General features: G+C 44.5%; 1 protein-coding gene across 4 annotated transcripts in view; it reads left to right on the forward strand.

Annotated features, from left to right (window-relative positions):
* Isha (Insulator su(Hw) mRNA adaptor) overlaps window positions 1-26,118 on the forward strand; it is a 117,907-nt gene that overhangs the window by 87,750 nt on the left and 4,039 nt on the right. For 3 of the 4 annotated variants that reach the window (XM_037426192.2, XM_037426193.2, XM_037426194.2), the window contains one exon: window positions 4,361-4,408. The exons of the other annotated variant lie outside the window; for it this stretch is intronic. In XM_037426192.2, the coding sequence (XP_037282089.2) occupies window positions 4,361-4,408 (48 nt within the window). The remainder of the gene's footprint in view (window positions 1-4,360; window positions 4,409-26,118) is intronic. 4 annotated transcript variants of the gene reach the window in all.

Here is a 26,118-nt window from a genome sequence, read left to right on the forward strand (position 1 = left end):
GAACCTTTATGCTTTTGAACAAGACTGCGTAGTGCGGTACCCATTCATTTTTGGACATGGTTTATACAGTCCTCTTTTTTGAACTTGTATGAAACCATAAACTGTCGAGTCTTCAACAGCACGAAATGATCTACAGTCCCCATCACAAAGCATCACTGTGTACCACAAGCCGTGACGGGAAATTGAGCGCTCAAAGAGAGTGACTGCTGCCTTAACTTCCATGTGTCCTGATTCGCACTGCTCATTTTTCTGGCAGATGTGCGTGGACTCCCAAACCAAGCAATTTGGATGCATTTTTGGTGGTGCGCGCTTGCAGCCAGCACAAGAATTTGACAGGACAACATAGTCTAAAACATAGCCAGAAAACAGCTGTATAACACCCACACCAATGTGCGACAGGTGACCTCTGGTCATCCATGTGCCATCATAACAGATGGCCGACGCGCATGCGATTTATGAACTCGCCTAACCGAAAAAAAGGTGCGCGTTAGATTCGAGTAATTACGGTATTTTATGTGTAAAAAAGATTGTGCACAAAATGAGAGAATTACCTCAATATGCAAATCGAGAAAAATGCATTTGAAAGTTATAAATATGTTTACTCATGATTACACAGTGCGATTTGCACAAAAATTGGTGAGATCATAGAATGGACACAGCTAGAGCACCTAAAATTGTCCTGCTTCATATGTGGATCATTCTCGCCGCTTGAGAAGGGAATCGTCAAGGTGCGCTTTCTTCGCCACGTTCCGCCGATGAGCCCTTGCCTCGGCTGTTTCACACGCAGACATTCTTTCGATTCTCCTCTGGTCACGAAATTGGCCCCAGGGTGATCACTTGATCTGGTGGTACTACACCACGCTCCTCTAGCACGTGTTCAAAGCTTGAATGTCCTTTATATAACCACAGCACGGCCATAGCAGCTGCAGTTTCACTGTTGTCCGGGAGGCGAACTTAGTCTTTCGGACACAACAACCAGATTTTACTGTTCAAAGATTTTGCAGCATTTTGGGTCTTCCCTTGATTACAACGTACCAGCAACTTTTCATCTGTGAGGCGCTTGTAAATAGGAAGCACAGCCAATCCTTGAGCTTTGGTCAAGATTGGTGTGTGGTCGGGTGGTGCCTCCTCAAGCGCTTCGGCTCGCCTATGCTTGCACCAGGAAGTCCCCCCTTCTGGACAGTATCGGTGGCTGCCTGCTGTGTTGCTCGATGATGAATGGAAATACGAGGCCCAGATGGCACGATGCATTTTCAGGATATCGCCTCTGTTGTTTGTGATTGCAATACGGTAATAGTTCTGCAGCTTCTGAATTGTGCCATCTGTCAGCTTTTCTCCTCGTGGAACTCGTGTTGGCAGTTTCCGAAGAGCTGTGCCTAGACGCTTGACCACATGGTTTGTGCACTCCTCCTTGTCTACAACAACTTCACCATATACCTTGGCCTCAGCGACAGCGGTATACGCTTTGCTGTCCCCATCACTGAGGACCTTGGTGAAGCGCAATGGTGTTGTGCATGAGGATGTCCTGCCCCATTCAAGACCTTCAAATAATTAGAATGTATTGTATGAGCAACGGTTAATTTGAACTGACAGCCCTTGGTGGTTATCATGCCTCGCAGAAATCTGCCCAGGGTGAAGCTTCAGACGTAGTCATGGAATTGCGACAGGAAAGACACAAGCTATTGAAATTACTAATTTTAATTTTGATTGTGTTCCTTGTAAATAAACTCATTTTGGGACATAAATAGTATTATACGTGTATTGATTGTGTTCCTTGTAAATAAACAGATTTTGGGACATAAATAGCATTATACGTGTAAGGCTCACTGCTCACCAGAAGGCATCTCATTGCTTGTTTCTGGTGTATCACTGACCAATCAATTAATTCGGTTCGCTTTAAGCATTCTGTGGACTCAATCTACGAAGTCGCCTGCCACAACTGTGCAGTAGCATCTAGCTCGTGATGCGAAGTCCAGATGCGGCTCCTTTTGGCTTTGCCTACGCAGTATCGTGCGATGTCCTTCATTCTAGCGCCCGCCTACTAACTTGAACAATTTCTTGGTCTCATTCGAATTAACAGGCTTTTACTGCAAAATATTTGCTCGTGCCAATCTGAGCAGTCGTGAAAAAGATTATTTGGTGCTGGATTAACTGCAGTAAAAGAAGGGAAATGTTTCGGCAATAAACAGCATGTTGATATTAGCAAGGAAACAAGGGTTTTGGAAGCATATGCTATTTAGAAATAATAACTAGGCTCCAGTCCCTTTAAATACTGTGTTGGTTGATTTGAAAAGTTGTGAACACTATTCATTCCATAAGATGGCGTTAACAGTTTTCTAGACATGCATACAAATGTTAAAACAGTAACATGCTTTTATTTCTCTTTAGGTTAATTTTGGTTAGGTTTGAACATGCACATAACAGGGAGTGTGAACATATTTGTAGCATTATTTCACTTGAAATGCATTTGAATTCCTGTGCCGATTTTCAGAAGTTGCACCATAATTATGAGCAAGCTGTCCATAGTTTCTGCATTATTCATTGCATATTTCATGGCTTGTTAATGCAATAATTGCAAGAGCTTTTTATAGCGGCATGGTTGTTGCTCGACTGTCTGACACTGTGGCTTAATGTGCATTGGTGATGGTGTGCTACTAAAGGAAAGCATATGACTAGAGGTTGCCGAATGAAGGTGGCATTTGGGAGAATCCTAAATATTTCCACCTGTTGCTTGATAAATTGTGCTTAGCATGTATAGATATTTTATTCTTACCTGGAAGGAATAGTAATGCTGCATGCTACTTAAAGGGGCACTGACATAATGCATTCAAGCTCTATATTTGTCCTTCAGCCGATCTTTCAATATGCATAAGTGTTTTTAGCGAAGTTTAAATGGTGGCTTTGGCTTAGAAATTATTTTATTTCGAGGGCAAAGAGCACAAGTAAGCCTAAAGGCGGCTTTCAGCATCCTGCGACATTGACACTACTGTGACACGTTTGGTGTGGTGCATGCCCTAAGCAATGATGTGCTAGTAGCGATGACGTTGACGATCGGAGTGTTCTTATCGTAGTGTGACGCCTACAAAAGCTCTCACTCTTAGTGTCTAATCTTGGTCACACAGCTTTGAATGATTTCTTGAAATTGCAGAATGCTAACCACCAATAAAAGACAGGCGAAAGTAAGGAGCATGATTCTATGGGCGCTTATCGGTCAGCATATATTGTGAAATCATTGAAAGCTACAGTCGTGTTGTTCGAAGTGTAGAAAAAGTGTAGTAAGTATGTACTTTCGTTACATGTGCGATACACACCAACGTTAGCACAATCTATTAAAGTAGAGTAGCTTATTGATAAATATCATCACTAGTAAGTAACAGGCAAGTGCCATTATCAGTGAATTTTAATTCATCTGTAGACTTCTTTGTGCTCCTGTAATAGTGAATTATTGCTGCCGTAATCGTGAGAGGCCGGACAGGTGGGGCCATCTGGAGACGCGAAAAGGAACCTTGTAAGCACAGTATTGTTATTGTAGAAACCTAATGTATCCTATTTTATCTGCTGGTTTGCATTCGCTATATTGATATTTTGTAGACCTCTTTGCAGTGGCCAGAATGCTGCGCACGCAAGCCAAAGCTTCCCAATATAGCTAATTGAGACACATGAGCGGGCATGGGCCAAGCATGTGTCCCTGGACACTTCATCATTGCTGCTTGGAACAGCGTCCAATTTTTAGTCATTGTTTAGCAAGGAGTCGATCGAAGCAAAAATTATTTGCGAGGTCACAAATGGTGGCAATTGCAAGCTCCAGACTATCTTCTTCAACGCTAGTCGACTCTTTTGACGACAACTGCAGTAATAGTGGTGGTTAGACATTACTGAACAATTGTGCCTAGCAGAGGGAATGTTAGCGATAAGCCTCGTCTCACTCCTTTTCGTGGAGGAGGGGTCATCAAAAGCACGATTTGAAGGTGATCACAAGGAATCGCTGCCAGCATTAAAATTGATAGGCTTGCTGGCGGTTTTGAACTGTGCTAGATACTAAAGATCTAAAACATCAAACCAGATAGTTATTCATCAGTCAGTTGCAATTTGCGTCGCGAATCGCTGCTATAACTTCTCGTGGATGCAAAAGTCTTGATATGAGTAAATTTTATGTCAGTGCTTCTTTAAAAAAAAGTTAAAGTATTCAGCACATGAGTTTGGGCTGATTACCTGAATCACTAACATCTAGTCTATTTTCAACAGCTGCAAATATTTTGCTTTTCATAATTTCATTTAAAGCCATTTATACATGGGCAACTTGCTTGTGCTTTTTTTTGCTGTTTTGTAATTGCTGATTTTGCTTGTTTATAATTTTCAGTGGACCAACGGTCTGTTAAGACGAACGAAGCACAAATTAAGAGTGCATGTGAGTCACAAATCTTGATTAAAAAATTCCTTGGTTTGCATTTCGCTGTTTGTCTCATAACGTCTCTAGGATGAGCTTGTTTGTTTGCAATATGCTGTGTATTGAAAAAAAGAAAGAGCTGTGGCAGAATTTTATACAGCCTATTCCAAACGTTGTGTGGCTAACTTGGTCACATTCAAATAGTTCTTGTGGCTATTGCAGTTGGATGGTTTCTTGTTTCATAAGAGACAAGTAACATAGCAGCAGTATTATAACTACTATGGCACTACACCTGCTTTTCAGAACAAGGCTGGGGGGGGGGGGGAAGAGAAAATACGAAAGGATTTTGAAACTATGGCATCTGCCAAGTTCTGTCAACCTTAACTTTGGCAATTAATTAGATGTTGTATTTTTAATTGAGGAAATAAGGTTTTAGGATTTAGGATGGCCCTTATGGCAGCTCATTGGCTGCAATGTTGCAATCTATCACGAGGTTATAGTGTCTAATTCCAGCTGCAAAGGTTGCATGATGATGGAAGAGCAATGTAACTTAATTGTTCACTATAAATTAAATTGGCCTAAATTAATATGGGGTTTTTTGTTCTTGTGTGCTTCATCATCAAATTGCAGTTTTAATTTGTGACACTGCAAAATTGTCATTTTTAATAACGATAAGCATAAGTTCACCACAAGCTGTTCATTGTCGGTAGGTATAGAAGCTGTAACTTCAAGATCTTAATGTGACTAAAATTGAAAATATCCAAGTCAGTTTAACATTGTTATAAAAAAAATTACTTGGAACGCTCATTTGCAGCTTTTTACACAGACTTATCGCCTTTCATGGGCTGAGTTTCAAGTAGGAATGCTTCCCGGGGACAAGAGTATATCATGTACCAAGTCCTAAGAACGAATGCAGCTTGGGAGCTACTTTGTGCAAATATTTAACTTGGTGAGGTCAATTCAGCACTATACACTGCACCTTGCGACAATGGCGTCATCTAAGGGTGCTTCCCCAACTTACGAAAGGTCACCACTGCGACCAAGCTCTGAGCTGGCGCAGTGAGCATGATGACGTCGTAGTCGTCATTGCATTGTGCCTGCGGCAAACACGTGCAAAGTGTGGAAGCTTCAATGATGTTGTTGCACCAGATGATAGTGAAGATGGTGGCAGCGCAGCACATACGGTAGGCTGGCTAAAATGGGGAGGTGTGAAAAGCGAGCCGTGTTTCTCGTGGCTAGAAGCGCCGCATTGCGCTATATCTCTGGTAGGCCAATACATGGCATGACAGTAGGAGACTGTGCCAGCTAACACGGGGAATACGGTAGTGTAGTACGCTGCGACAGGGGCTTGTCTGCTTTGTTGGCATTCCACGCGGTTGTACGTGTACTTTGTGTTAGTGTGCATTGAGAGGAATGACGTCTACGAAATTAAGAAAACTCGCGAAGCGTGTTTTGTGTCAGGCACTGCAATTCAGGGTAAGAAACATGCACGGCAAAGGTGTCACTTTTCCATGTTCTGGCATGGGGATAAATTTACAGTTTGGAAGCTTGCCATCGCCAAGGCTGGCAGAGCTATAATTTTTTTATTGTGGGGCCAAAAAGAAAAAAAAATATAGTGAAGTACTCCGGCTCGTACCCAGTATAAGGTGGATAGACCTATACAGGATAATTCGGTCATCTCGATAAGAAAAACTAAAATTTTGTGGTAAATGTAGTGAACCCAAACAAGTGCTGCAAAAATTTTTACGCACATGTATGACAAACACCAGCAGCTGAATCACTAAAAGCTTTGTAAATCTCTTAAAGAGTTGAACGATTGCTTTGATAAGTGAATCAGTTAATCTGAACATTCTATTTTCTTTTTTGAGTCTGCTTCATTATTTTATCGAGTATACAGAGCAGCGCAGCAATGCTCACCTTGTGTATTGCTTGCTCAAATAACAAAAATGCATGCATCGTGCCCATATATAAATTATTGCAAAACAGCCACATAGATACTTCACACGTAGATAGTGTGAAGCAATCTGACACATGTTTTCAACACATTGCATCTGCATTCAAAGATAGTTGGCAGCTTATTGTAGCTCTGTAAGCAGCATGTTGCAGATACTGGCTGCATCAAACGTGTAAGCAATTGGCAAAATCTGGGGTAACTTTGTTTACATCATAATTGAGTGATGAGAATTCAACTCGCACATAAGTGAAAAGAACATCCACCACTGTACTTTATGGTAATACCACGCTACCTACTAATTGCTTACTCAATTCCTATGAAAATTTGAGAACATGCGTTCTGGCTCTGTGACAGCACGACCTCAAGTGTAATGCAAGTTCAGCCTGTATAATTAAAAGGCAAGGAACAGATAGACAAGGCTACTCACACTATCAAGGTAAAATAAATAGTACGCGACAATACAGTTTGTCAAAGGTTATCCTGTGATAATCCTAGAATGCTAAAAAAATTTCGAAGTCATGTGATGTCCCGCTCGAAGAAGCTTTCTTTTTTACTGTAATTATGTGGATAATTATTATATGATCATTTTGCGTACACCAAACATGTAAACAGTGGCTCATTCGAAATGACACTTGATCGAAGAATGGTTACATTATGACCTGCTGAGGTATGCGTGATTTTTCAGAAAAGTATCGCTAGCATGGGACATAGAAGCAATAAGACCAGCATTTTTTTCGACGATTCAGTACACACATCAATCGACGATCTATTTATGTCTGACTGTCTGACTTGGTTAACTGCCGAAAGGTTTAACAATGTCGTTAATCATTCTTCAGTGCGGATTAAGTACCTTGTGAATACATAAACTTGTTTCATCACATTGATAAAGGTCTTTCAGCGGTAAAAATTTAGCAATGACCAAGGCGAGTGCACGGGCTTTGGCTACAAGGTGTTGCAACAGGATGTTACGCCAACAAGGTGTTGCAAACGCGGTTCCACCCTCGCCCAGCCGCGAGGCAGCAAGGCTTTACACCCCCCCCCCCCCCCAATCTTGTTGACACCGATGCATGAGTGTAAGGTCCATTCGTTTCACCTGCACTTGGTGAACCGGTTCACGAAGGCAACGCTTTTTGGCATTCGTTTCACGAGTTCAACATAGCGGCAGCGGCACCACGGTATTTGCTTTGAAAAAGTGCAGCTGTCGTGCAAGGCTAGTTCACGAATTCCCTGCACCTGCTCGTGAGATATTGCAGAGTCTGTGCAGCACGAGATGGCTGCAGCTGCAGCAGACAAGACAGCCAATTTCATTCGAATCTGTTTTAGCGACTCGCAACAAGTACGGCAGTAAATATTTTCTGGCAGACACATGCCAAGTATGTAAGCGGCGCCATTTTCTATGAATCACAGCCTCCACAACGCTTGAGACAGCCGACGAGTAGCTTAGAACTTGCACGACATCTGCACTCTCGTATTCGTTTCCGCAGCTTGTCGCAGCTGCACTTGCTGAAGCGTCACTTGCACGTAAACACCCAGATGGCAGCATTGTGAACTAGTTGTAGAAGTACAGGGTGAATCGAATGGGCCTGTAGTACTGGTGCTCCGAGAAAGCTGGCAGTGCCTCTACAGTGCCACCGCTGCAAGATCGCGATGGGGGGCCAGCTCGGAGCGGCTGGTTTTTACATCTCCCAATTCTAGCCACCCTACATATGGCAAGTGAAACAACACCAGCAGAGGATGCAGGCAGCGCAGATGTGCGTCACAGCTATGCACACATTTTTACTCAGTAGATGGCATTACACCCAGCGGCTTGTCGTTCTCAGAGCTCTCTCAAATTTAAACTGGGACTGGTCAGAAATACAAGGGCAGTAATTATTCATCACGCACTGTTGCAAGTGATGGCCATGTTGTGACAGATAGGCCCTCAGCAAGTATTGTTGTAAGGAAATGCCAAACAACACCTTTTGTCTCAGTACCCATTTAACTTTTGGCTTTGTAACTTGTACAAACCCCGAAAAGGCATATTTAGCAAAATGACCATTGCACAAAACAATGCAACACCAGTGTTGCAATTTTTCACTAAGGGAAATAAATCGGGCAACAATAACAGTGCATTCAGTGCGGCATATTTATTGAGGAGTTACGTAGCGATGTGCACAACATTTATTAGAAATACATTTTCATTTGAATTATGTAGTGCCTACAATTTCTTTGCACACCAGTGTCAAAGTGCTGAATAGAGAGAGAAGGATCATGTTTCAATTTTTACACCGCCTGCCCTACACTGGCATCCTAGGATACTTTTAGGGGCGAAGCTCCTTTAAGCTGCGGGTCCTGCATCCTCAATGTATATAGTAGCCACCTCCCATTTAGCACTTCGAATGTCCGCTAGATGGTGTTACTTGTATATGGTGAATTTATGTGAGAATGCGGTACTTGGAGTGTTCACTGAATGGACGGGCGTACTGATGGAGAAACCTACGGACGGACAGACAGACGTACGAACGGACGGACTCGGCCAGCAGACGGACGATTCACGGTTTACCGATAAAACCCTCCGAAGCTTCACCCCACCTATATCATTCACTCCGTGGATAAGCTGTTGTTTTTTATTATGCATTCGCCGTAGTATAAAATTTTGTCACATTCAGTGTCGAAAAACAAGCGAGGAATCTTTTTATGGGAATTCGTTGTATATTTATCTAGCTGTAGCAAATGTATTAAGTGGTACTTTTGCTGTAGTATACTGTATTTACTCGCATAATGATTACACTTTTTTTTTTTTTTTCAAGAAACGTTGACACTAACTTGGGGGGGGGGGGGGGGGGGCTCATTACGCGGTATAAAAAAGTCACAGGAGTGAAAACTGCGAAAATTTCACGTGATGGCCTTGCTTGTTTTGGCCTGTGAAATGCGCAACAAATCTTTTTTGCAGCCCGAAGCTCCTTTAGTTTTCTCGTAACGAAAGCGCACGGATCGACGCCGAAGTGTCGTCCAGCCGCTTGGTTCCAGTGCTCCAGCGCATGCTGTTTGTAACCAGCCGTGTTGCTAGCATACCGGCCGAATGCACCCTGCGCGACAGGTGCCCCAACTAAGTTCACAATGACAAACCTGACAACAAAATGGCGGCGCGCAAATGTTGCGGTAGACGTTAGCGGTAGCGCAACCACGATGCGCGGTTGCGCTTTGCGTGGCCTCCGAGATGCCGTGCATGTGGCGTTGCTTCTACGCCACGCACCTGACATATCAGGTCATGCGCTTCTGTTTTTTTTTTTTTTGCTTTGTTTTTGTGCTACTGTGCTTGCGTGGCACTATCAGCAAAGGGGTTTCTCCTGCATTCGACAGATAGCACTTTGTCGCAAAAGGCGCTGGAGTAACTGTATATGCTTCATGGAGGAAGGAAAAGCTAAGAGAGGCCCTCACTTCATATTCGTGAAGCCCCTGCATCGCAAACAGCCCTATCGCTTCTCAGTGGAGAAGCAGATAAACACTTCGTGATTTCCGCCTTGAGTTGACCTAGGAAGCGGTGCCAGTGGCGAGTCGGTTTGCAAATGCTGCTTCCTTTGTGTGTTTTTTAGGAAAGCTGTGCAATGCCAAGCTGTTGTGTATACTCTGTGCGAATCGGGTACACTCCCGAAGGTACCTGGTGTCACTTTTCATGTACTTTGCTTCATTGCTGATCATTAGTGCATAATATTTGCATGCGGAGCTCTCGACTGTAAGCTGTGTTGTTTCTTCCTCATTGTGTCAACTGAAAACACACGCTAGCTTTTCTTTTTTGTTGTTGTAGGCATCGTATCGCGTTGTTATGTCGTTCATACGGAAGGGCAATAAACTATTTGTTATTGGACTACGTGTGTATGTATTGTGCTGTGTGGGCTCGCTGCGTTACTTGTGTGCGCACTGGAATTACAAACTTTACGTGCACAGTCGCGTGTAAAATACAGAGATGTATTTGTTTCGACATGAAGTTACGTCAAGCGCTAGGTTGTTGTTGAACTGAACAGTTTCAAAGCAAGCTCTTGACATTATATGTTAGAGCAAGGAACTGCTGATTGCCGCATAGATCGGGAAATATGGCTACAAGAACGGAAAAAAAAAAGGCCTTACGGTGAAAAGAACGCGTAAGTTACTGCTGGGTGGGTTCGAATATGATGATGCAGAAGCTGAATTATTTTGATTACGGCATGTATCGGTGCTTTCTGTGCTATTGAACAAAAACACTCCACTAAGTACTTCAGCCCGCCGTGCTTGGGCCTGCTATGCATGAACAGTCTGGAAAAGGTGTGCTCGCAACATTTTACTGCATGTAAACCACACTATATGCGTTAAGCTTACACCAGTACTATAAGTCCGTGCTGAAGCGAACTAAGGCAGAAAGCACGCTACGGAGCTTCTGCTATTTTGTTTGCTCCTAACCGGTTGGTTTACCCCATAAATTTAACGTCACTTTCTCGATAGAGCCTCTTCTCAGCTTTGCTTCCTCCATGATATGCTCCCTACGGGACCAGAGTAGCGGATAGGTCCGCCATATTGCCTGGTTAGCAATCATAGTTACGTGGGGGAGCCACGCTCTGTTTTTTGTAGGCGACTTGCATAAGCCTGTCGCCAGTCGACGAAGCGCATCGTCGATCGCCATTCGACGTGCCTGGAGTGTCAACAAATGGTGAAGGAAGAGAAACGCCTGTTTTGAAGACTGAGCCAAGCGAGTTCAAAACCATTTTTTAATCTGTTCAAACACAAAGTGCAAAGACAAAAAAAAAACACGCAAAAATTGTCACATGAGAAATGTCGTAATGATCGGAGCAATTCCACTGCAGCACAAAGGGGTGGCGCTTTCAACTGTTCATACTGCTTTTAGTAAAGGCCGTCGATAACTGGGACGAGCACCTCCAAAAGCTGTTCTGCAGCTAGTGCTGCTGGTGTCTGGCAATCGGCAGTCAGTGATTCTATGACATTGACAAACATCTTTGGTAGGTTGTCTTTGACAGAGTCCGTTTTGTTTGCAATCTTTTCCTCTGTAGGCAGGACTTTAGTAGAAGCGGGTTCCGACGCTTTTCAAAAAGTGATTTTTTCCAGAGACTGTCTCGGACAGTTTCTGTGGAAGCGCCGGCCACGATGTTGCCAAGTGGAAGAAGTTCCGCTTCTGCTCTTTCCTCTGATGTACGTTTTTAGTACTATACTTCGAAGGTGTAGCTACGCCAGTTTTGCCTTTTACAGCGGGCTGACGCGTACTGTGGTTGAGAGTCGTCTCTGCTGATGCTTTATCTTTGGCTCTTTCTTTCAGAACCTTCAATGCCGAATAACGCGTAGTGCCGAATAACGTGCACTGCCGCTGCTGCATAATTAAGTAGGGCCAGCTATGGAAGATAAGCAACAACTCACACACTAAGTATAGGTCCTTCGAGATTCAAGGAGTGCCCCACTAAGCTAACATCATTGATTATTTCTATATGTTTTTCAAAAGTGAGGTTGAATCCGTGCAAATACTTTGCTGCTGAAGCTTAAGGACATGAATCTGAAGCAAATAAAAGCACCAGTTCGTAGCTAACGAGCTACAGGGCGCACGACGGTCACTTGATAGATTCCAGATGGATGGAAACCGCTTTCGTCGGTGCGGCCTGTGCACCAGCTTTCCCGCAGTGCATGGTCGCTGGCGGCGTTGGAAAACAAATGCGCTACTCTGTTACCTAAAGGTGTGCAGGCTGAGGCATTTAATTTATATTTTTTTTGAAGCCTCAACATTATTTCTGGTACCTAAAGGTAGCATATACAGTTACCCTATAAGGCGCAACTCAAATTTCTATTGACGTCGTCCACGCTCGCGCTGCTGGAAACTCTTTAGCATGGTTGCGAAACTGCGTTTTGACTTTTATTGCGTTGTCATTGTGTGCTATACGGTCGGGCCCACTTGAAACGAGCTTTCGCTTAAAACGAACAATATCCGCGTGACCGTGAAAATACAAAATACACATTGGTTCAATGGCATACGGTCGGGCCCACTTGAAACGAGCTTTCGCTTAAAACGAACAATATCCGCGTGACCGTGAAAATACACATTGGTTCAATGGCAATAAATCGCACTTACAACGAACGTTTCCGGGCGCCGCCGATCGCTTACAGCTAACGGGGTCGGCGCTCTGCCGACTTCCCGGGAAACCACTTTCGACCACCGATCAGGCATCGGCAAGGTGCCCATACATTCTTATTGTTAAACGGCGAGCCTGCCTCTGTGCCCCTCTAGTTGCTGCTCTCCCCGACTGCTTTTTGTTATGCTCCCCTTCGTCCTTTGTCTCCCCCCCGCTACTCTGAGCACCTCGCATCGCCGGACGAGGCCCGTGTTTTCTCACAGCCACCGATCTTTCGAAGACTGGTCGGCCATCTCCCCTGTTTTTGATCGCTGGTACCGTCGTTGGCGTCGCCGGCCTGGAGTGACCAGATGATTTGCCAACATCGTCGGCCACCGATTGTGTCCGATGGTCTGTGTCTAGTGCACATGCGTATGCTACCACACCGACTTTGATAATTCGCAATTCGTTTCGTGTTTATGACCTGTTCTTGCTCACTTCGCACTCAGCTCAGCATGCCCTTCGCACTTGTGTGGAAGCGCGAGAACGGCTGTTCATTTGTGCAAAACGAATTGCGAAATGTCGAAATCGGTGAGGCCGCGCAAACCCGCCCTCGCAACAAAACGGTTTTCTGGCCATGGCCGCCGATTCTTTGAACACCGCTGTGCACGTTGATCCAGGCCGCTGTGCTTTGACTTTTGCGTGCGCAGGCACTCTTTCTACGCTCGAGCTGCGCGTTTTGCGGACCTTTCAAGCAAGCTACCCGACCTGCCTGCTTTCCGCGTGTTTTGGTTTTCAAGGTCGCCCTCCCGCCGTGTCCTCCCCTCTCTTCACTCTATCGCAAGTCCTTGCCCTTTTCTCGCTAATCTGCTCTCCTGTCTTGATCACAACCCCTTCGCCCATCTCCGCTGCTTTGCGACGCCAGCCACGCTGGCTCGAATTAGTTTCGTTTTCTGACTAGAAACGGCCCCAGAGCTGTTCCACACATTCTGGTATATGCGTCGCGTGTGCGCGTCTTGCTCGCTCGTGGTGTGCGTGTGTAGTCACGAAGGCAGGCAGGAGGACTTGCACGCTTTTTCCTGCTGCTCAACAAAACATCGAAAATGTGACCGCTTGGCTTGAGCGTAATCCGTGCGTTAGGGGGTCGTGTTGCGGAGTGCTTGTTCATAGCTGTGGAGTGCTTACTCAACTGGCAGCCAACTTGCCGCTTCAGGCAATCCTGTATTTAGCCGGGGAGATGGTGAATATTTCGTTGGCGGCGGTGACGGCTACATGCATGCGAAACGGTTTTCACGAGGCCGACTTCATCGTTGACGTCGGGCCCGATGCTGAGCCAGAAGCTTTGGAACTGAGCCATTGCGCCGGCGATTTGTGGCAGCGCGCCATCGACTCCGATATGGGAGAGTGGGTGGGACATCTTTTGCGATGGTTTCATTACGGCTGATGATAATGGCGACACCACGGAACCGTTCACGTATTGGGGCATAGTGGATGAAGTACACGGCTAGAGCCATTTGGAGGAATCAAATTGCGAGAACGACGAAACTTTAGAGCCAGTACCTCATGCAGCTTATGTCGCGGGTCTTGGCAAACGAGCACGTTGCCGTTTGAAATAAACTCGAGACCCCCCTTATAGCTTCTGCTCTTTCAAACACGTGCATCACTGACTGTTCTGGGAAAAAAAAAAGTTGGTGTCTTCACTAGCAATTCTTTAAAAAGCTGTGTTTCATTTACTACGACCTTCAGGATACGGTGAACGAATGCTGCGTCAGGCTCATGTTTGTTATAAGCGGGCTCGACTGTAATGGCTTGATTTAATGTTGTTTTGATGATCAATGGCACTGGCAATCGTACTGAAATAAAATGAACAGATTCATTCAAAAATTACTTTTTTTTTTTCTTTTTTCAAGGACCAAGGTGGGGAGTGGGTTCATCATGCAAGTAAATTTAGGTGGTTTGTGATATTGTCACAGTAACGGAACATCATATTCTAATGTGTGCTGTTGTCAGAGTTGCCAGTTTTGGTTATAATAAGCAGATCTGCGCTTCTTTTTTCGCCAAGTCACTTGTAGAATTTACAGTGCACTATAAAGCTTGTTGAGTTTTTTGGGGGCTTATTTACATTTTTCCATGAAATACGCCTAATTTAGAAATCTTCACCTTTAGTAATGCATGTTTGTTCTTTGTTGATTGCGTGTTTTTTTACGACATTGGCTAGTTGAGTACATATGCATGCACAGGGTTCCCCATCGGGAGAGCTGACTTTGGAAGTCAAACATATGTTCGGTGAATCGATGCCGACAAATGTGCTTTAAACTGAATGGAAACGATGCTGCAGTTGATGTTAAAAAGTAGCTGTGTGCTGTCATTCCCAGCTGCACACATTAGGGGCGAAGCTCCTTATAGCGGCACCCGTAGCCGTCGTAGTATGTAACAAGTATAACATTTTGACCTCCAAGGTCATGCCGGTGAGAGACTTCTTCTGTGCGTTGTTGAACAATAAAAAATAGTGCTCAATGTACATGCCAATGGCTGCTAAGGGGGAATGAGAAACGAGAGCATTCGGCTTTTAGTTAACGCGCACGCTGCGATCCCCATTAGCAGCTATAGGCATGTACATTGAGCACTATCTGACAAGAACGGGTTGTTACGTTATACTTGCTGGGTGTAACCTCCTTAGTTTTAGAAAGGTTTAGCGAGTGTTGAGCTACAGTGTCATGAATACAATGAACTAGTATATACCATGAACTCGAGGTGGTTAAAGGTGGGAAGTAGATACGAAGCGCAAGCCGTAAGAAAGTAAAAGCCGAATTCTCCTGTCTCTCATTTCCCATTAGCAGCCATTAGCATGTACATTGAGCACTGTCTGACAGGAAAAGGTTGCTACGTTATACTTTCTGGGCGTAACCTCCTTGGTTTTTAGAAAGGTTTAGCGAGCATTGAGCCGCTGTGCCATGAATACAGTGAACTAGTATATACCATGAACTCGAGGTGGCTAAAGGTGGGAAGTAAACCCGAAGTGCAAGCCGTAAGAGAGTGGGCATGTGCCACCTCCCGTTTAGTCCTTGAAATGTCCGCTGCATGGCGGTGCTTCTATATGGGGAATATATGATGAAAAGATGCGAGATGGTGGTACTTGGAGTGTTGAATAGATGGACGAACGCACACACAGACAGATGCATGGATGGACGCATGGACGAACGCAGGGACGGACGCACGAACAGATGCACGCACGGACGGTCGGATGGACACATGGACGGATGGAAGCAAGAACGAATGGACGGATGAATGCTTCGCCCCACTCTCCATCATTCAATCCGTGGATATGCTGCCAAATTATTTTTTCCTGTACAACACAATAACATGAATGTTTTAATTCCCCTTCTTATCTGGGGGCCATTTTATATCACGATTATTATGTTTTCACTTTTTTCATGCTTCTTTTGCAATGAGTATTCGCTATAGCTGTGTGAATAGCAAGATTTTGGGTGCGAAGCAAGTTCAAATATAAAGAGTATGAATAGAATATTTTTCTAATATTTCGAAGTGAAATTGCAGGACATAAAGTTGAAGAGAATTATTAAGAAGCATATTCTAATAAGTTTGCAACACGAAAGTGCTTTTCTTTATTACGTTTGATGATGTGATGGATGGGGGGGGGGGGTCGTAGTTGTTTTATCAAAATGTTGCTGACAGCACTTCATGCATGGAAGGCAAAGATGTTATTTCCTCAGCCTCTCCTCCTCTTTCAATTTTTGTGGAAGCCCAACTGACTTGGTGGACAAGCGTGTGCTCCCTTCAAGCTTGGAGTTCTAAATCTGCCTCATAGGCATCAGTATTAAGAACATTTGAAACATTGCATGCTAAAAATCTTCGGCATCTGTTTTCCTGCCCAAATTTCAGGTCCAAATCAGATAAGTGAGCCTCCATTTCTGCCACATCTACTATCTTTATGTTGGAACCAGCATTTCTAGAGCCAATACATAAAAGACCGTGACAGCGGAGCTTGAAAGGCAGCTTCGCTGCAATACGAGTGAGGTGAAATGAAGTATGCTGAAAAGTCTGAAGGAGCTACTTTCAATCAGAGGTTGACTGCACTCGTCTTTGAGAAGTTTTACCGTAGTGCAGCTTGAAAGGCAGCTTTGCCGCATTGTGCAGTGGAATGAAGTGAAGCATTTTGAATATCTGAAGGGGTTACGTCCAATCTGACGTGGACTGTATTTGTCTAGGGGAGGTTCAAATACCTTTAAATATTGAAATTCCAGTGTTAATCAAGTCAAATAGCAAGCACAATTAAAATTTATTCAAAATTTTGAATACTTGCACACTCCTAGTATTCACTTGTTCGCTCAGTAGAATCTGAAGTGTTGGGTGGGAGAGGCGGCTGCCCGCATTCAAGGGCTAACAGAGAATGCATTGAATTCTGCATTTTCAATTCAAAGTTTATTGCCTGAAAAAACTAATTTGCTTCTTCTGAGTTTCTTTCATCGCTTCAACTTAGTATTGCTTGATTCCATGGACGTCATAGGCTTGCAGTGTTGCAAAATCTATTGATAATAGTGCTGTAGTTCAGGTTGTCGCCTTGCTTTCATCTAAGTTTAGACTAGATTTTTTTTTTTGACACTCGACGGTTTTGTTGCACATTAATCAGACATAAGTAGAGAGAAACCATTTCAGTTCAGTGAGTGAATGTACAGAATTAGCATCATACTAATCTGGTCAATGTCTGAGGTTGTGATGGCTAGCCACTTCTTCAGAATGGGGGCATTAGATTTTCTTGTAATAATAACACGCTGTTTTTTTTTCTTTTTTTGGTTCTCATACTGCCTACCTACCATTCAGGCATTTTTGTGGCACCTTCTGTGTGAAAAACGAAAAATCGGCTCTGTGTGCTTTGTATATAAAGTGTAGCAGAATTTTACTATAATTTTATCATAACAAAAGCAAATTGCTGATTCTACAATTTCTTGTTATACCGAGTTAATCATTGAAGACTCTGCACTTCCAGATAGGTAGCAGTGCACTTGACGTAAAAAATGTGCTACTTAAAACAGGTAGTAATCTCATAGCCGAACGATGAGATTGAAGTATTTAGAAGAATAGGAATGAGATAGAGCACATTTTGGCAAGCATTCTCAAATCATGAATGGTAGATTGCCGCTATCTGTCTCGAGGAAAATATAACAGCTGCATTTCACCCGTGCTGACCTACAGAGCAAAAATTTACAGGATTAAAAAGGGGGTTTAATTTAAGTTGAGGGCGGTGCAGTGAGCAATAGGAAGGAATATGATAGGTGTAATCTTAAGGGACAAGAAGAGAGCAGAGTGTGTCAGGAAACAAACTGGTGTTGAGGACAGCGTAGTCGAAAAGTCATGGGCAGGGTACGAAGCATGAAGGCAAGGTAACCATTAGTCATTAGGGATCACAGAGTGTATTCCGAGAGAAGGCAAGTGGGTGATGGGGAGACGGAAAGTTAGGTGGGCAAATGAGATTAGGAAGTTCGCAGGCGTAAAGTGGCAGCTGGAAGCACAGGACCAAGTTGACTGGCAGGACGTGGGAGAGGCCTTTGTCCTGCAGTGGACGTGGTCAGGCTGATGATGATTATGGATGATGAAGAGGCTGGTCATGGCTGCGGACCTGAAAGTAGCTCTGAATCTAATCCTGGCCGCAGTGGTCACATTTTGGTGGAGGAGAAATGCGCGAGACCCGTGTATCAAGATTCAGGTGTATTACAGGGTCACAACTTTTTGGGCCCTCCACTGTGACATGCCTCATAATCATATTACAGTTTTGAGATGTAATAAAACCCCAGCAGTTATGATATAGTCTCATCTTGGCTTGGCTGAATGGGTAAAAGGAAACAGCACAGACTAATCACAGCTGCCTGGTTGTTTTGGACATTTCAGCTAGGCTTTCAGTAAAGTACCACCAGAAACCACAAGAGACCATGTAATAAAACCCCAGCAGTTATGTTGTAGTCGCATCTTGGCTTGGCTGAATGGGTAAAAGGAAACAGCACAGACTAATCACAGCTGCCTGGTTGTTTTGGACATTTCAGCTAGGCTTTCAGTAAAGTAGCACCAGAAAACACAAGGGACCAGTTAGTAGAAACAACACAGACACGATGAATCCTGTGTATGTTCCCCTTCGTCTGGTCCATTGTTTTCTCTGGCGCTGTTTTAGGGCTTGAGCTCACTATCTCAGTTACTCCGATCGCTGCAAACTGCTTCAAAAGAGAAATGCTGCTTCAAACAGTAATTTTCTTTAGTAATTACTCCAGACCTGCTCTGAAGTGACACTGAGAGAATGAGAATGACAAACCTTTACCATTTGATTGACTCATAGGTCTTAAAGAAACTGAAAAGAATCTGTGTGCTATCATCACAGAGCGCTGCTAGTGTGCAGCATTATCGGCTCTGATCTCATTTGTGCTACAAGAACCGGCATATTAAGCATGTAGCTCATTTGGCTGTTTTTTTTTTTCCTCAGCTAGACATGTAGGTACTGAGGTGAAATGTGAAAATGAGCAGTATTGATTTTATTTCATACCGATTGTCTACTGCTTATTTGGCCACAGTTATATGGGACTGTGGTTACTTTTAAAATCAGCTTAGCTTTTCTGGTTTGATTTGATTTCTGCCACAAATAGTAGTATTTTAAATTGTAGCTCATTTCACAGCACATTTTTGACAACCTGCCTTTGTTTCCTACATGATACTTACATTGATTGTTATCTGACAAATAGATTTCATAAGAAATGTAATGTTTATGGAATGCTTCAACAGTGCTCCGAACACCAATTAATCTATGGCAAGTTTAAAATCTACTCCTAAAAGACTAATAGCTTCTCTAAACTAGCATATTTTTCCTGCTCCAAAAATGTTTATGGCTGCTCAAAAACAGTACTTTGCCTGCTCTAAAGTATGCTCCAAAAAGTAAAGAGGCACTTCCGCTACTGCTATCTTCGTACAACCAACTAGCCTAAAAAATACACCCTGACAAGCAAGGAATAGAGGTGCAAGCACTAGAAAATGGAGGAGCATAAAAATTACAGGTGCGGAGATGTGGCGTCAAAACATAGTGTTGTGGCAGGCAAGAAGACCAAGTGGCATCAAGTACTTGCATTACTACTGTTCCGATTTTGAATGTGCATACAAATCGTGGCACATGCTCAAAGAGAAAGCAACGATGTGGGGCGGAGCCAGACAACATTGCAAACAGCCTTCTTTTTTCTCGTTTATGTACTGCTTTAATAAATGTCAGGTGCTATCTCACATTTCCGCTTTCGCTGCAACTTCAATAATGTTTTAGGCAAGCAAAATCATGGAACTCAATTTAGGCTTCTATTCCCGCCAAGTATCCCGGATTTCGGCCATTTTTTACATTTCTACAGTTATGATCTCCCGCATATCGAAGTTTCTGCGCATGATCTGGCTGCATTGAAAAAAGGTAGGACAATCCAATCAGGCTTTTTGAGAACCCATCGAATTTTATTGTTAATGAGTTTAGGGAATGTTCATCTGAATGTGTAGTAGAATTTTAAGGATGTGAAACCAGCAGATACAAATTCATGAAATCCCCTGGCAAAAACAGTGTCCATTGGGCTAAAATTTGGTTGTTTCGAACAATTTTCCTCATCGCAACAATTAATAATGAGCTTTAGTATCGAAATCACCGAATGAAGGCCAAGAGCAGGGTGTTCGAAACTTTGGAAGTACGCGCATGGCCAGTGCATGCCCTGTCTTTTGCAGTGCACATGGTTGTGGACAAAACCATGGTCGCTTGACTAGAACTGTGCACTGCCGCCGAAGTTCCGAGAGAGACCACGCCGCCGCCGCACAATAATTTGCAGCGCGCCGCCGTATGTCTTATTTTTACCCGAGCGGGGAACTTGGGCGTAAGATGCATCATTTCGCCTTCTTTTCTGCAGCCTTAAGATATCTGATAGTAACATTTGCGATTTCGTGACTGCTCTCTTGTTTCCGGGTTTACATGCACCGTCTATGTAAGGGCCATAAAACAGCTTTTCAAGATACGCAGTCGAGCGTGTTATTCTCTCTTGGCGATTCTCGTTCTTTTGGCGCCCTTAGTGACACCAGAACAGTGATTCACGACATAATTAAACCAGATACTCTAGAATGGTTTATATATGAGAAATACGAGTTGTAAATTTTTTCTACCCTTCTTTGCCATGCATTTTCCAGCCGTCATCCCCGTTCTTCCTCTTGTCTCGCAGATTATTATGTGCGATAAACTTGTGATTTTGCTGCATTTTGTGAGTGTACGATTGCACAAGTGGAAACGAGAAGAGTGTAGCTGAGATGTTCGAAATCCTGATAGGCTCAACACTTAGCACTCACATTGCACACATGCTCTATGAAGACATAAATGTAGAAGAGTCTGTAAGAATTGTGGTAAAGAGAGTGTAGTGCAGTGTAATCGAAACCTAAACCAAAGGAAAAAAAGCCCTGAATTATTTCATTCGGTTACGGTGAGGCCGGAACCGAGGCCTCTTAAGGGGGGACGTGGCAAGTAAAACTAATTTTTTTATTAATGTACTGTTTGTGATGAAATTTGGTGTGTGTATGTGGATGATTGTGAGGATTCCAAATATGAAAACCGTTTTCAAATACCTCTTGTACTTTTTGAGTTACAAGCATAATTATACTAATTAATGCTCTTCACACTTAAAGAGATAATTATTGCTAAATGAAATTATTTTTTCATATTATTATGTTCCCAAAGCATCAACTTGTGCAAAGAAGCTATTAGTTGATTTTTCTAGTTCTTGTAACCATAAATAAAATTTCCAAAACATGGATGTTGTTTTGCACACACATCGCAGTAATTATAAAATGTGTTCTAAAAATTTTAAATGATGAGTAAGAAGAGAGATAAAGCTTTATTGCACTGCTAAAGGCCTCCTGAGCCTAGTGCAAAAAACAGAACGACTCTATCAGTCTTTGTTAGAAAATGACAGATGTTCTAGCGAAGGCACATAGGCGAAAATCAAGAGTTGAGAAAACTGACTTTGAAAGTTCACTCTTGTTTGGAAGTTCACAACATGCCTAAAACACTCAGAATCCTCCTGGGCAGTAATCCTGAGATGCTGTGGCCTTGGCCTCTGTAGAGCGCAACCCAGTTTTGCGCTTCTTTGTCGTGGAACAATGCGCCTTTTGAGCCCTCTTTACCCTTTTGGCATCCTTTTCGGCTGCTCGCCGCAAAGAGCAGTCTCCTGGATTGAAGCCCAGTTGAGCAGTGATCTCTTGCAGCGCACTCTTGCAGCCACCATTGAAACGGCAGACTGCATCTGCAACTGCACTTTCCACACTTCGAAGGGACGCGAACTGGCTCTTGGACTGGAGTGACCAAATGAGGCTGTTCATACTCTCCACAGCGTTCTGGGTTTTTCCCTGCGCACACCTTTCAAGGAGCTCTTTGTTCGAGAGGCGCTCGTAGATTGGCAGCAGTGCCACTCGCACGTGAGGGGGCAGTTTATGTTTGTGAGGCGGCAGCGGCTCTCCCTTGGCCAATGCCTGATTGTGCGGGCACCAGGAGTCAGTCCCACTTGGGCACAGGTCATGGTGTGGATCCTGGTCTGTGGATGTTACATGGTAATAAGTGGCCATGATGGCCCTCTCCATGCCAGGAACATCGTTGGGGTGGCTCTTAATGGCCCAGCCATAATAATTCGTCAACTTCTTTATCAGGCCCTGCGTCAGCCGGCCTTTGCCACCCATGCTCAGTCCTCGGCCTTTGGATTTGTGCTCATCAAGAAGGTTGCGCAAGGAAGTGCCCATTCTTTTTTTCACATGGTTCACACACTCCTGTTTCTTAATCACCATGTAGCCATACACCTTGTCTTGCGTGAGGGCAAGGTACGTACGGCTGTCACCGTCGCAGAGCACATTGATGTATCGAAGCTTGTACTTGGTAAACGATCTTTCAAACATGATCCTAGCTGCTTCTACTTCCATTTGGCCTGCATTAGCATCGGTGTTCTTTTGGCACTGTGGCTTGTGTTTCTCAAGCCACTCCTCATAGTTGTCGTCACCAGGCTTGGGGCCAACAGCACAGCCTTGGCAGTAGTTGGACAGGACACAGTGGTCCAAGACCAAGCCTGTGTACAGCTCGATTACACAGCCCACGCCAATATGACTTCTGTGCCCCCTCGTCATCCACGTGCCGTCGTAAATGACGTCAATGTTGCCTGGCACTCCTCCTAGGTCCTTGTAAATGTCATGCACCTTCTGTGCACTTTCTGCTTCAATGCGGGTGGCAGCTGATGTGGTGGCAGGGTGGCTGTACTTCCTTTGCAGTCTCTGGTAGGACTTGTGGTGCAGTGCTCGATGCGAAACGTCCATCGCAGAAAAAATGTCATTTATGGCAGATTGTTTTCTGCCAACTGACTGCACAGCCCTCAAAGCACGCACGTTTACCTCAAAGGGGTTCGTTTTTTGTTGCCCGGAGCACCTCGGGGACGACCACGCACTGTTCACTCTGCCACAATTGTCACAAAAAAGTTCCATCCTCGCCGCGAGTCCAAGGCAGTGCGTAGTCTCGAGGCGTATCGACCCTTCGTCGCACTTGTTGCACTTTACTGACGAAAGCAGACCGTTCAGCATCTTCTTATTTACAATGAAGAATGTGGAGTCCTTACCGCCGTCATTTTCGTCGCAGCCTTCGTTCAGAAGCTCGAGCTTCCGCTTTGAAGCGGACTTCGATGCTACGGCATCCAAAACATCCCGCCTTGTCTGCGCCCGCTGCGCGATTTCTTCACTGCTCGGAATCTGGGCCGAAACTCGCGATAGAATGTTCGACGCGCGCACGCCCGGAGTTGCAACGGCTGCCGACGCGGTGCCACCGCAATCGGGTTCGCGAGAGCGTCCATCACGGTCGACGGCATCCGGCGGTCTGACATACGACGATGTGGCACCTTCCACACTCTCGGCCTCACAACAATCAGCGAAGGGTCTGAGTAGAGGCTCCGTGACGCTCGAAGAGCATGCTCCGTCCGGAACTGCGACTGGGACGGCAGACGCAGTCGTCTGCCCTTTGTTCCAAGCTTTCCGACGCTTGCCGTACTTGTGGACGCTCCGGAACTTTTTTTGCGGCAACATAGCACCGCAGTATGAGCAAGCACTCAGAAGAGACCACCGATGTAACAAAGCTTGGTAAAAAAAAGCACGCGAACTATCACAAAAACAGCAAACTGGCAAAAAACGAAGCGCACGCCGGATGATTCTCGACACGGCGGCCGCAGATGCGCTCGCGCTTCCAAGGTTGCCAAGGTGCGCGGCGCAGCTTTGACCAGTAAGAGGTCGCGCCTGCTACCACGTGACCCGCGCAGCCAATTGCCGTTCTTCGTTTTCGTTTTTTTACTTGCTCCTCGCGCTTTTATTTTCACTCGGCGAAATACGAGACTGCGACCATCGGGAAGCCGGCTTTCTCCTCTTTCCAAAGCTACCAAAATGGCGGCCCACGGTCAACAACTTGGCGCGTTTGTGCGGCGTGAACAACACCGTTTCAGCGGCTTTTTTTTCGCACTTTTTGGCGACTAGCCTCGGCAAAAACACTATTTGCGGGATTTGTAGCGCACGTTTCGCTGTAATATTTTAGAACAAGGAAGTTGAAGGTCTGAAGATTACGAAAAAAAATAAATCAGAAAATCGCATATTTTGACCAAAATCGGCACTTTACTTGCCGCGCCCCCCCTTAATGCAGTTCCATGTCGCTATCAGTGCCTGAGTGTTGTTTTCATGTTATTGTGCTTTTAGTTAGTAGTTGGTGTTATTCTTAGTATTATTTTGCCATGTAATTAAATTTGTTTCACTGTTTCGCAAGTACGTTACTGTTGCACTTTTTAGACCCATGTATCGCATTCTTTTCCTTTTCTTTTTGTGATGCTCCCCTTACTCACTGCTCCACAAGGAGCCTGTAAGGTGCTGTAAATAAACAAAATAAATAACACTGCTGACGCATAGATTAAACAAGCTGCCCATCTCCATTGTGCGGACGGCACATGTGATAACATCACTCCGCGTGTGATGCCCACCGTCCACCGGACTTAGTCGCTTCTCAGTTGATTGCTGGCCGACAGTCTGTCCGCCGCTATCAGTACCTGTGTATTGCTGTAATCTGATCTTCCGTTTTCTGGCCACAAGTTCGGCTGAATAAGTCATATCATCTGAACTTCAAGTCTGCTGCCTTCATCTACGTCATGACCCCGTGACAATAGCAACGAGGTGTGGAAAGGGAGAGAAGGCTTTCTTGCTATGCATTCTGATGATGGTGATGATGTGTGGGGTTTAACGTCCCAAAACCACCATATGATTATGAGAGACGCCGTAGTGGAGGGCTCCGGAAAGTTCGACCACCTGGGGTTCTTTATTGTGCGCCCAAATCTGAGCACACGGGCTTGCACCATTTCCACCTCTATCGGAAATGCAGCCGCCGCAGCCGGGATTCGAACCCGTGACCTGCGGGTCAGCAGCCGAGTACCTTAGCCGCTAGACCACCACGGTGGGGCTTGCTATGCATTCTGAACATTGTGGCTAAACTCCATTATTTGAAAGGATGAGTGTTATGCAAAGCATCCAAACAAGAATACAAGACTGGTCATAGAAACTGTAATAGTTGCTAAATGTGGCTCTGTTGATAAACCTTCAGTAGCTTTATCTAACAAGGAACTTTCATTCTTGTGCTCGCACATGCGCTGATGCTCTTGAACTGGCTGTTCCTTGTTTGTTGGTTTAGAGTGCTTGCTCATGTTACCTTCATGTTTTTAGAAAGGGACGGTTTTTACCACACGCTGTTTTCATAAATTGCTTGTTCTTCTTGGGAAAGTTCAGTTGGAAATCATCGCTTGTATTTGTATTGTCCAATGCCTTTCCTTGCACTATATTTACTGTATGAAAAAGCTGCAAACTAGGGCATTATTATGCTACACACAAAACTGGAACTTTCAGTTTCGGTTTCATAGACTTTGTATGCGTTTATATTGTTAACGCGCCTTTTGAAAGACATGCCGTACGAAGATTTTTTCAGCCAGGTGTGGTCTCATAGAATGTGCACCAAACCAACTGTAAAATGAAATGTTGAAATTTTGAAAGACTTTTTGTTTATTTGTTCATATATAAAGGCAAAATTTAGCTGGTCTTGCAGACCTGCTTACATTTTATTGTGACCAGTTTTTGTTTCATGAGTAGTGTATGGGTTATATAAGGTATGGTGATGACCGTTACATCACCACTTTACATTTGCAATTCAAGCTTGGCTTTACAAAGCAAAAGGGTTCATTTATAGATTCAAAAGAGCATAGCGAGAAATTTTTAATGGGGTGGGGGTAACTGCAGTTGTACATCCATGCATGCATTCGTACAAGTGAAGGCCTATACACCAGGGGCGGATCCAGCCACTCAAGGGGTGGGGGGTCGATTGGAGTAACACCAGATAGGGCGGTGTGGTCATTACTTCTTTATTTTTGTGAGCACAAAAACTCTGTCATAGCATAAACACTGTTCATGTGTGGTCAAAGTGGTCCCACTCATTTGTCCTGATTGGTGACAGTAGGTGGACGGCAAGCACTAAAGAAAGGGAAAGTGGGTGCCGACAGGATCTTAGAGGAAGGGGGGGGGGGGGGGCGATGGCCCACCGCCCCCCTCTGGATCCGCCAGTGTTATACACACATGCGAAATTGAAATTTTGGCGG

The sequence above is a fragment of the Rhipicephalus microplus genome, chromosome 5 (assembly GCF_043290135.1).
Source record: "Rhipicephalus microplus isolate Deutch F79 chromosome 5, USDA_Rmic, whole genome shotgun sequence".
Taxonomy (NCBI): Eukaryota; Metazoa; Arthropoda; class Arachnida; order Ixodida; family Ixodidae; genus Rhipicephalus; species Rhipicephalus microplus.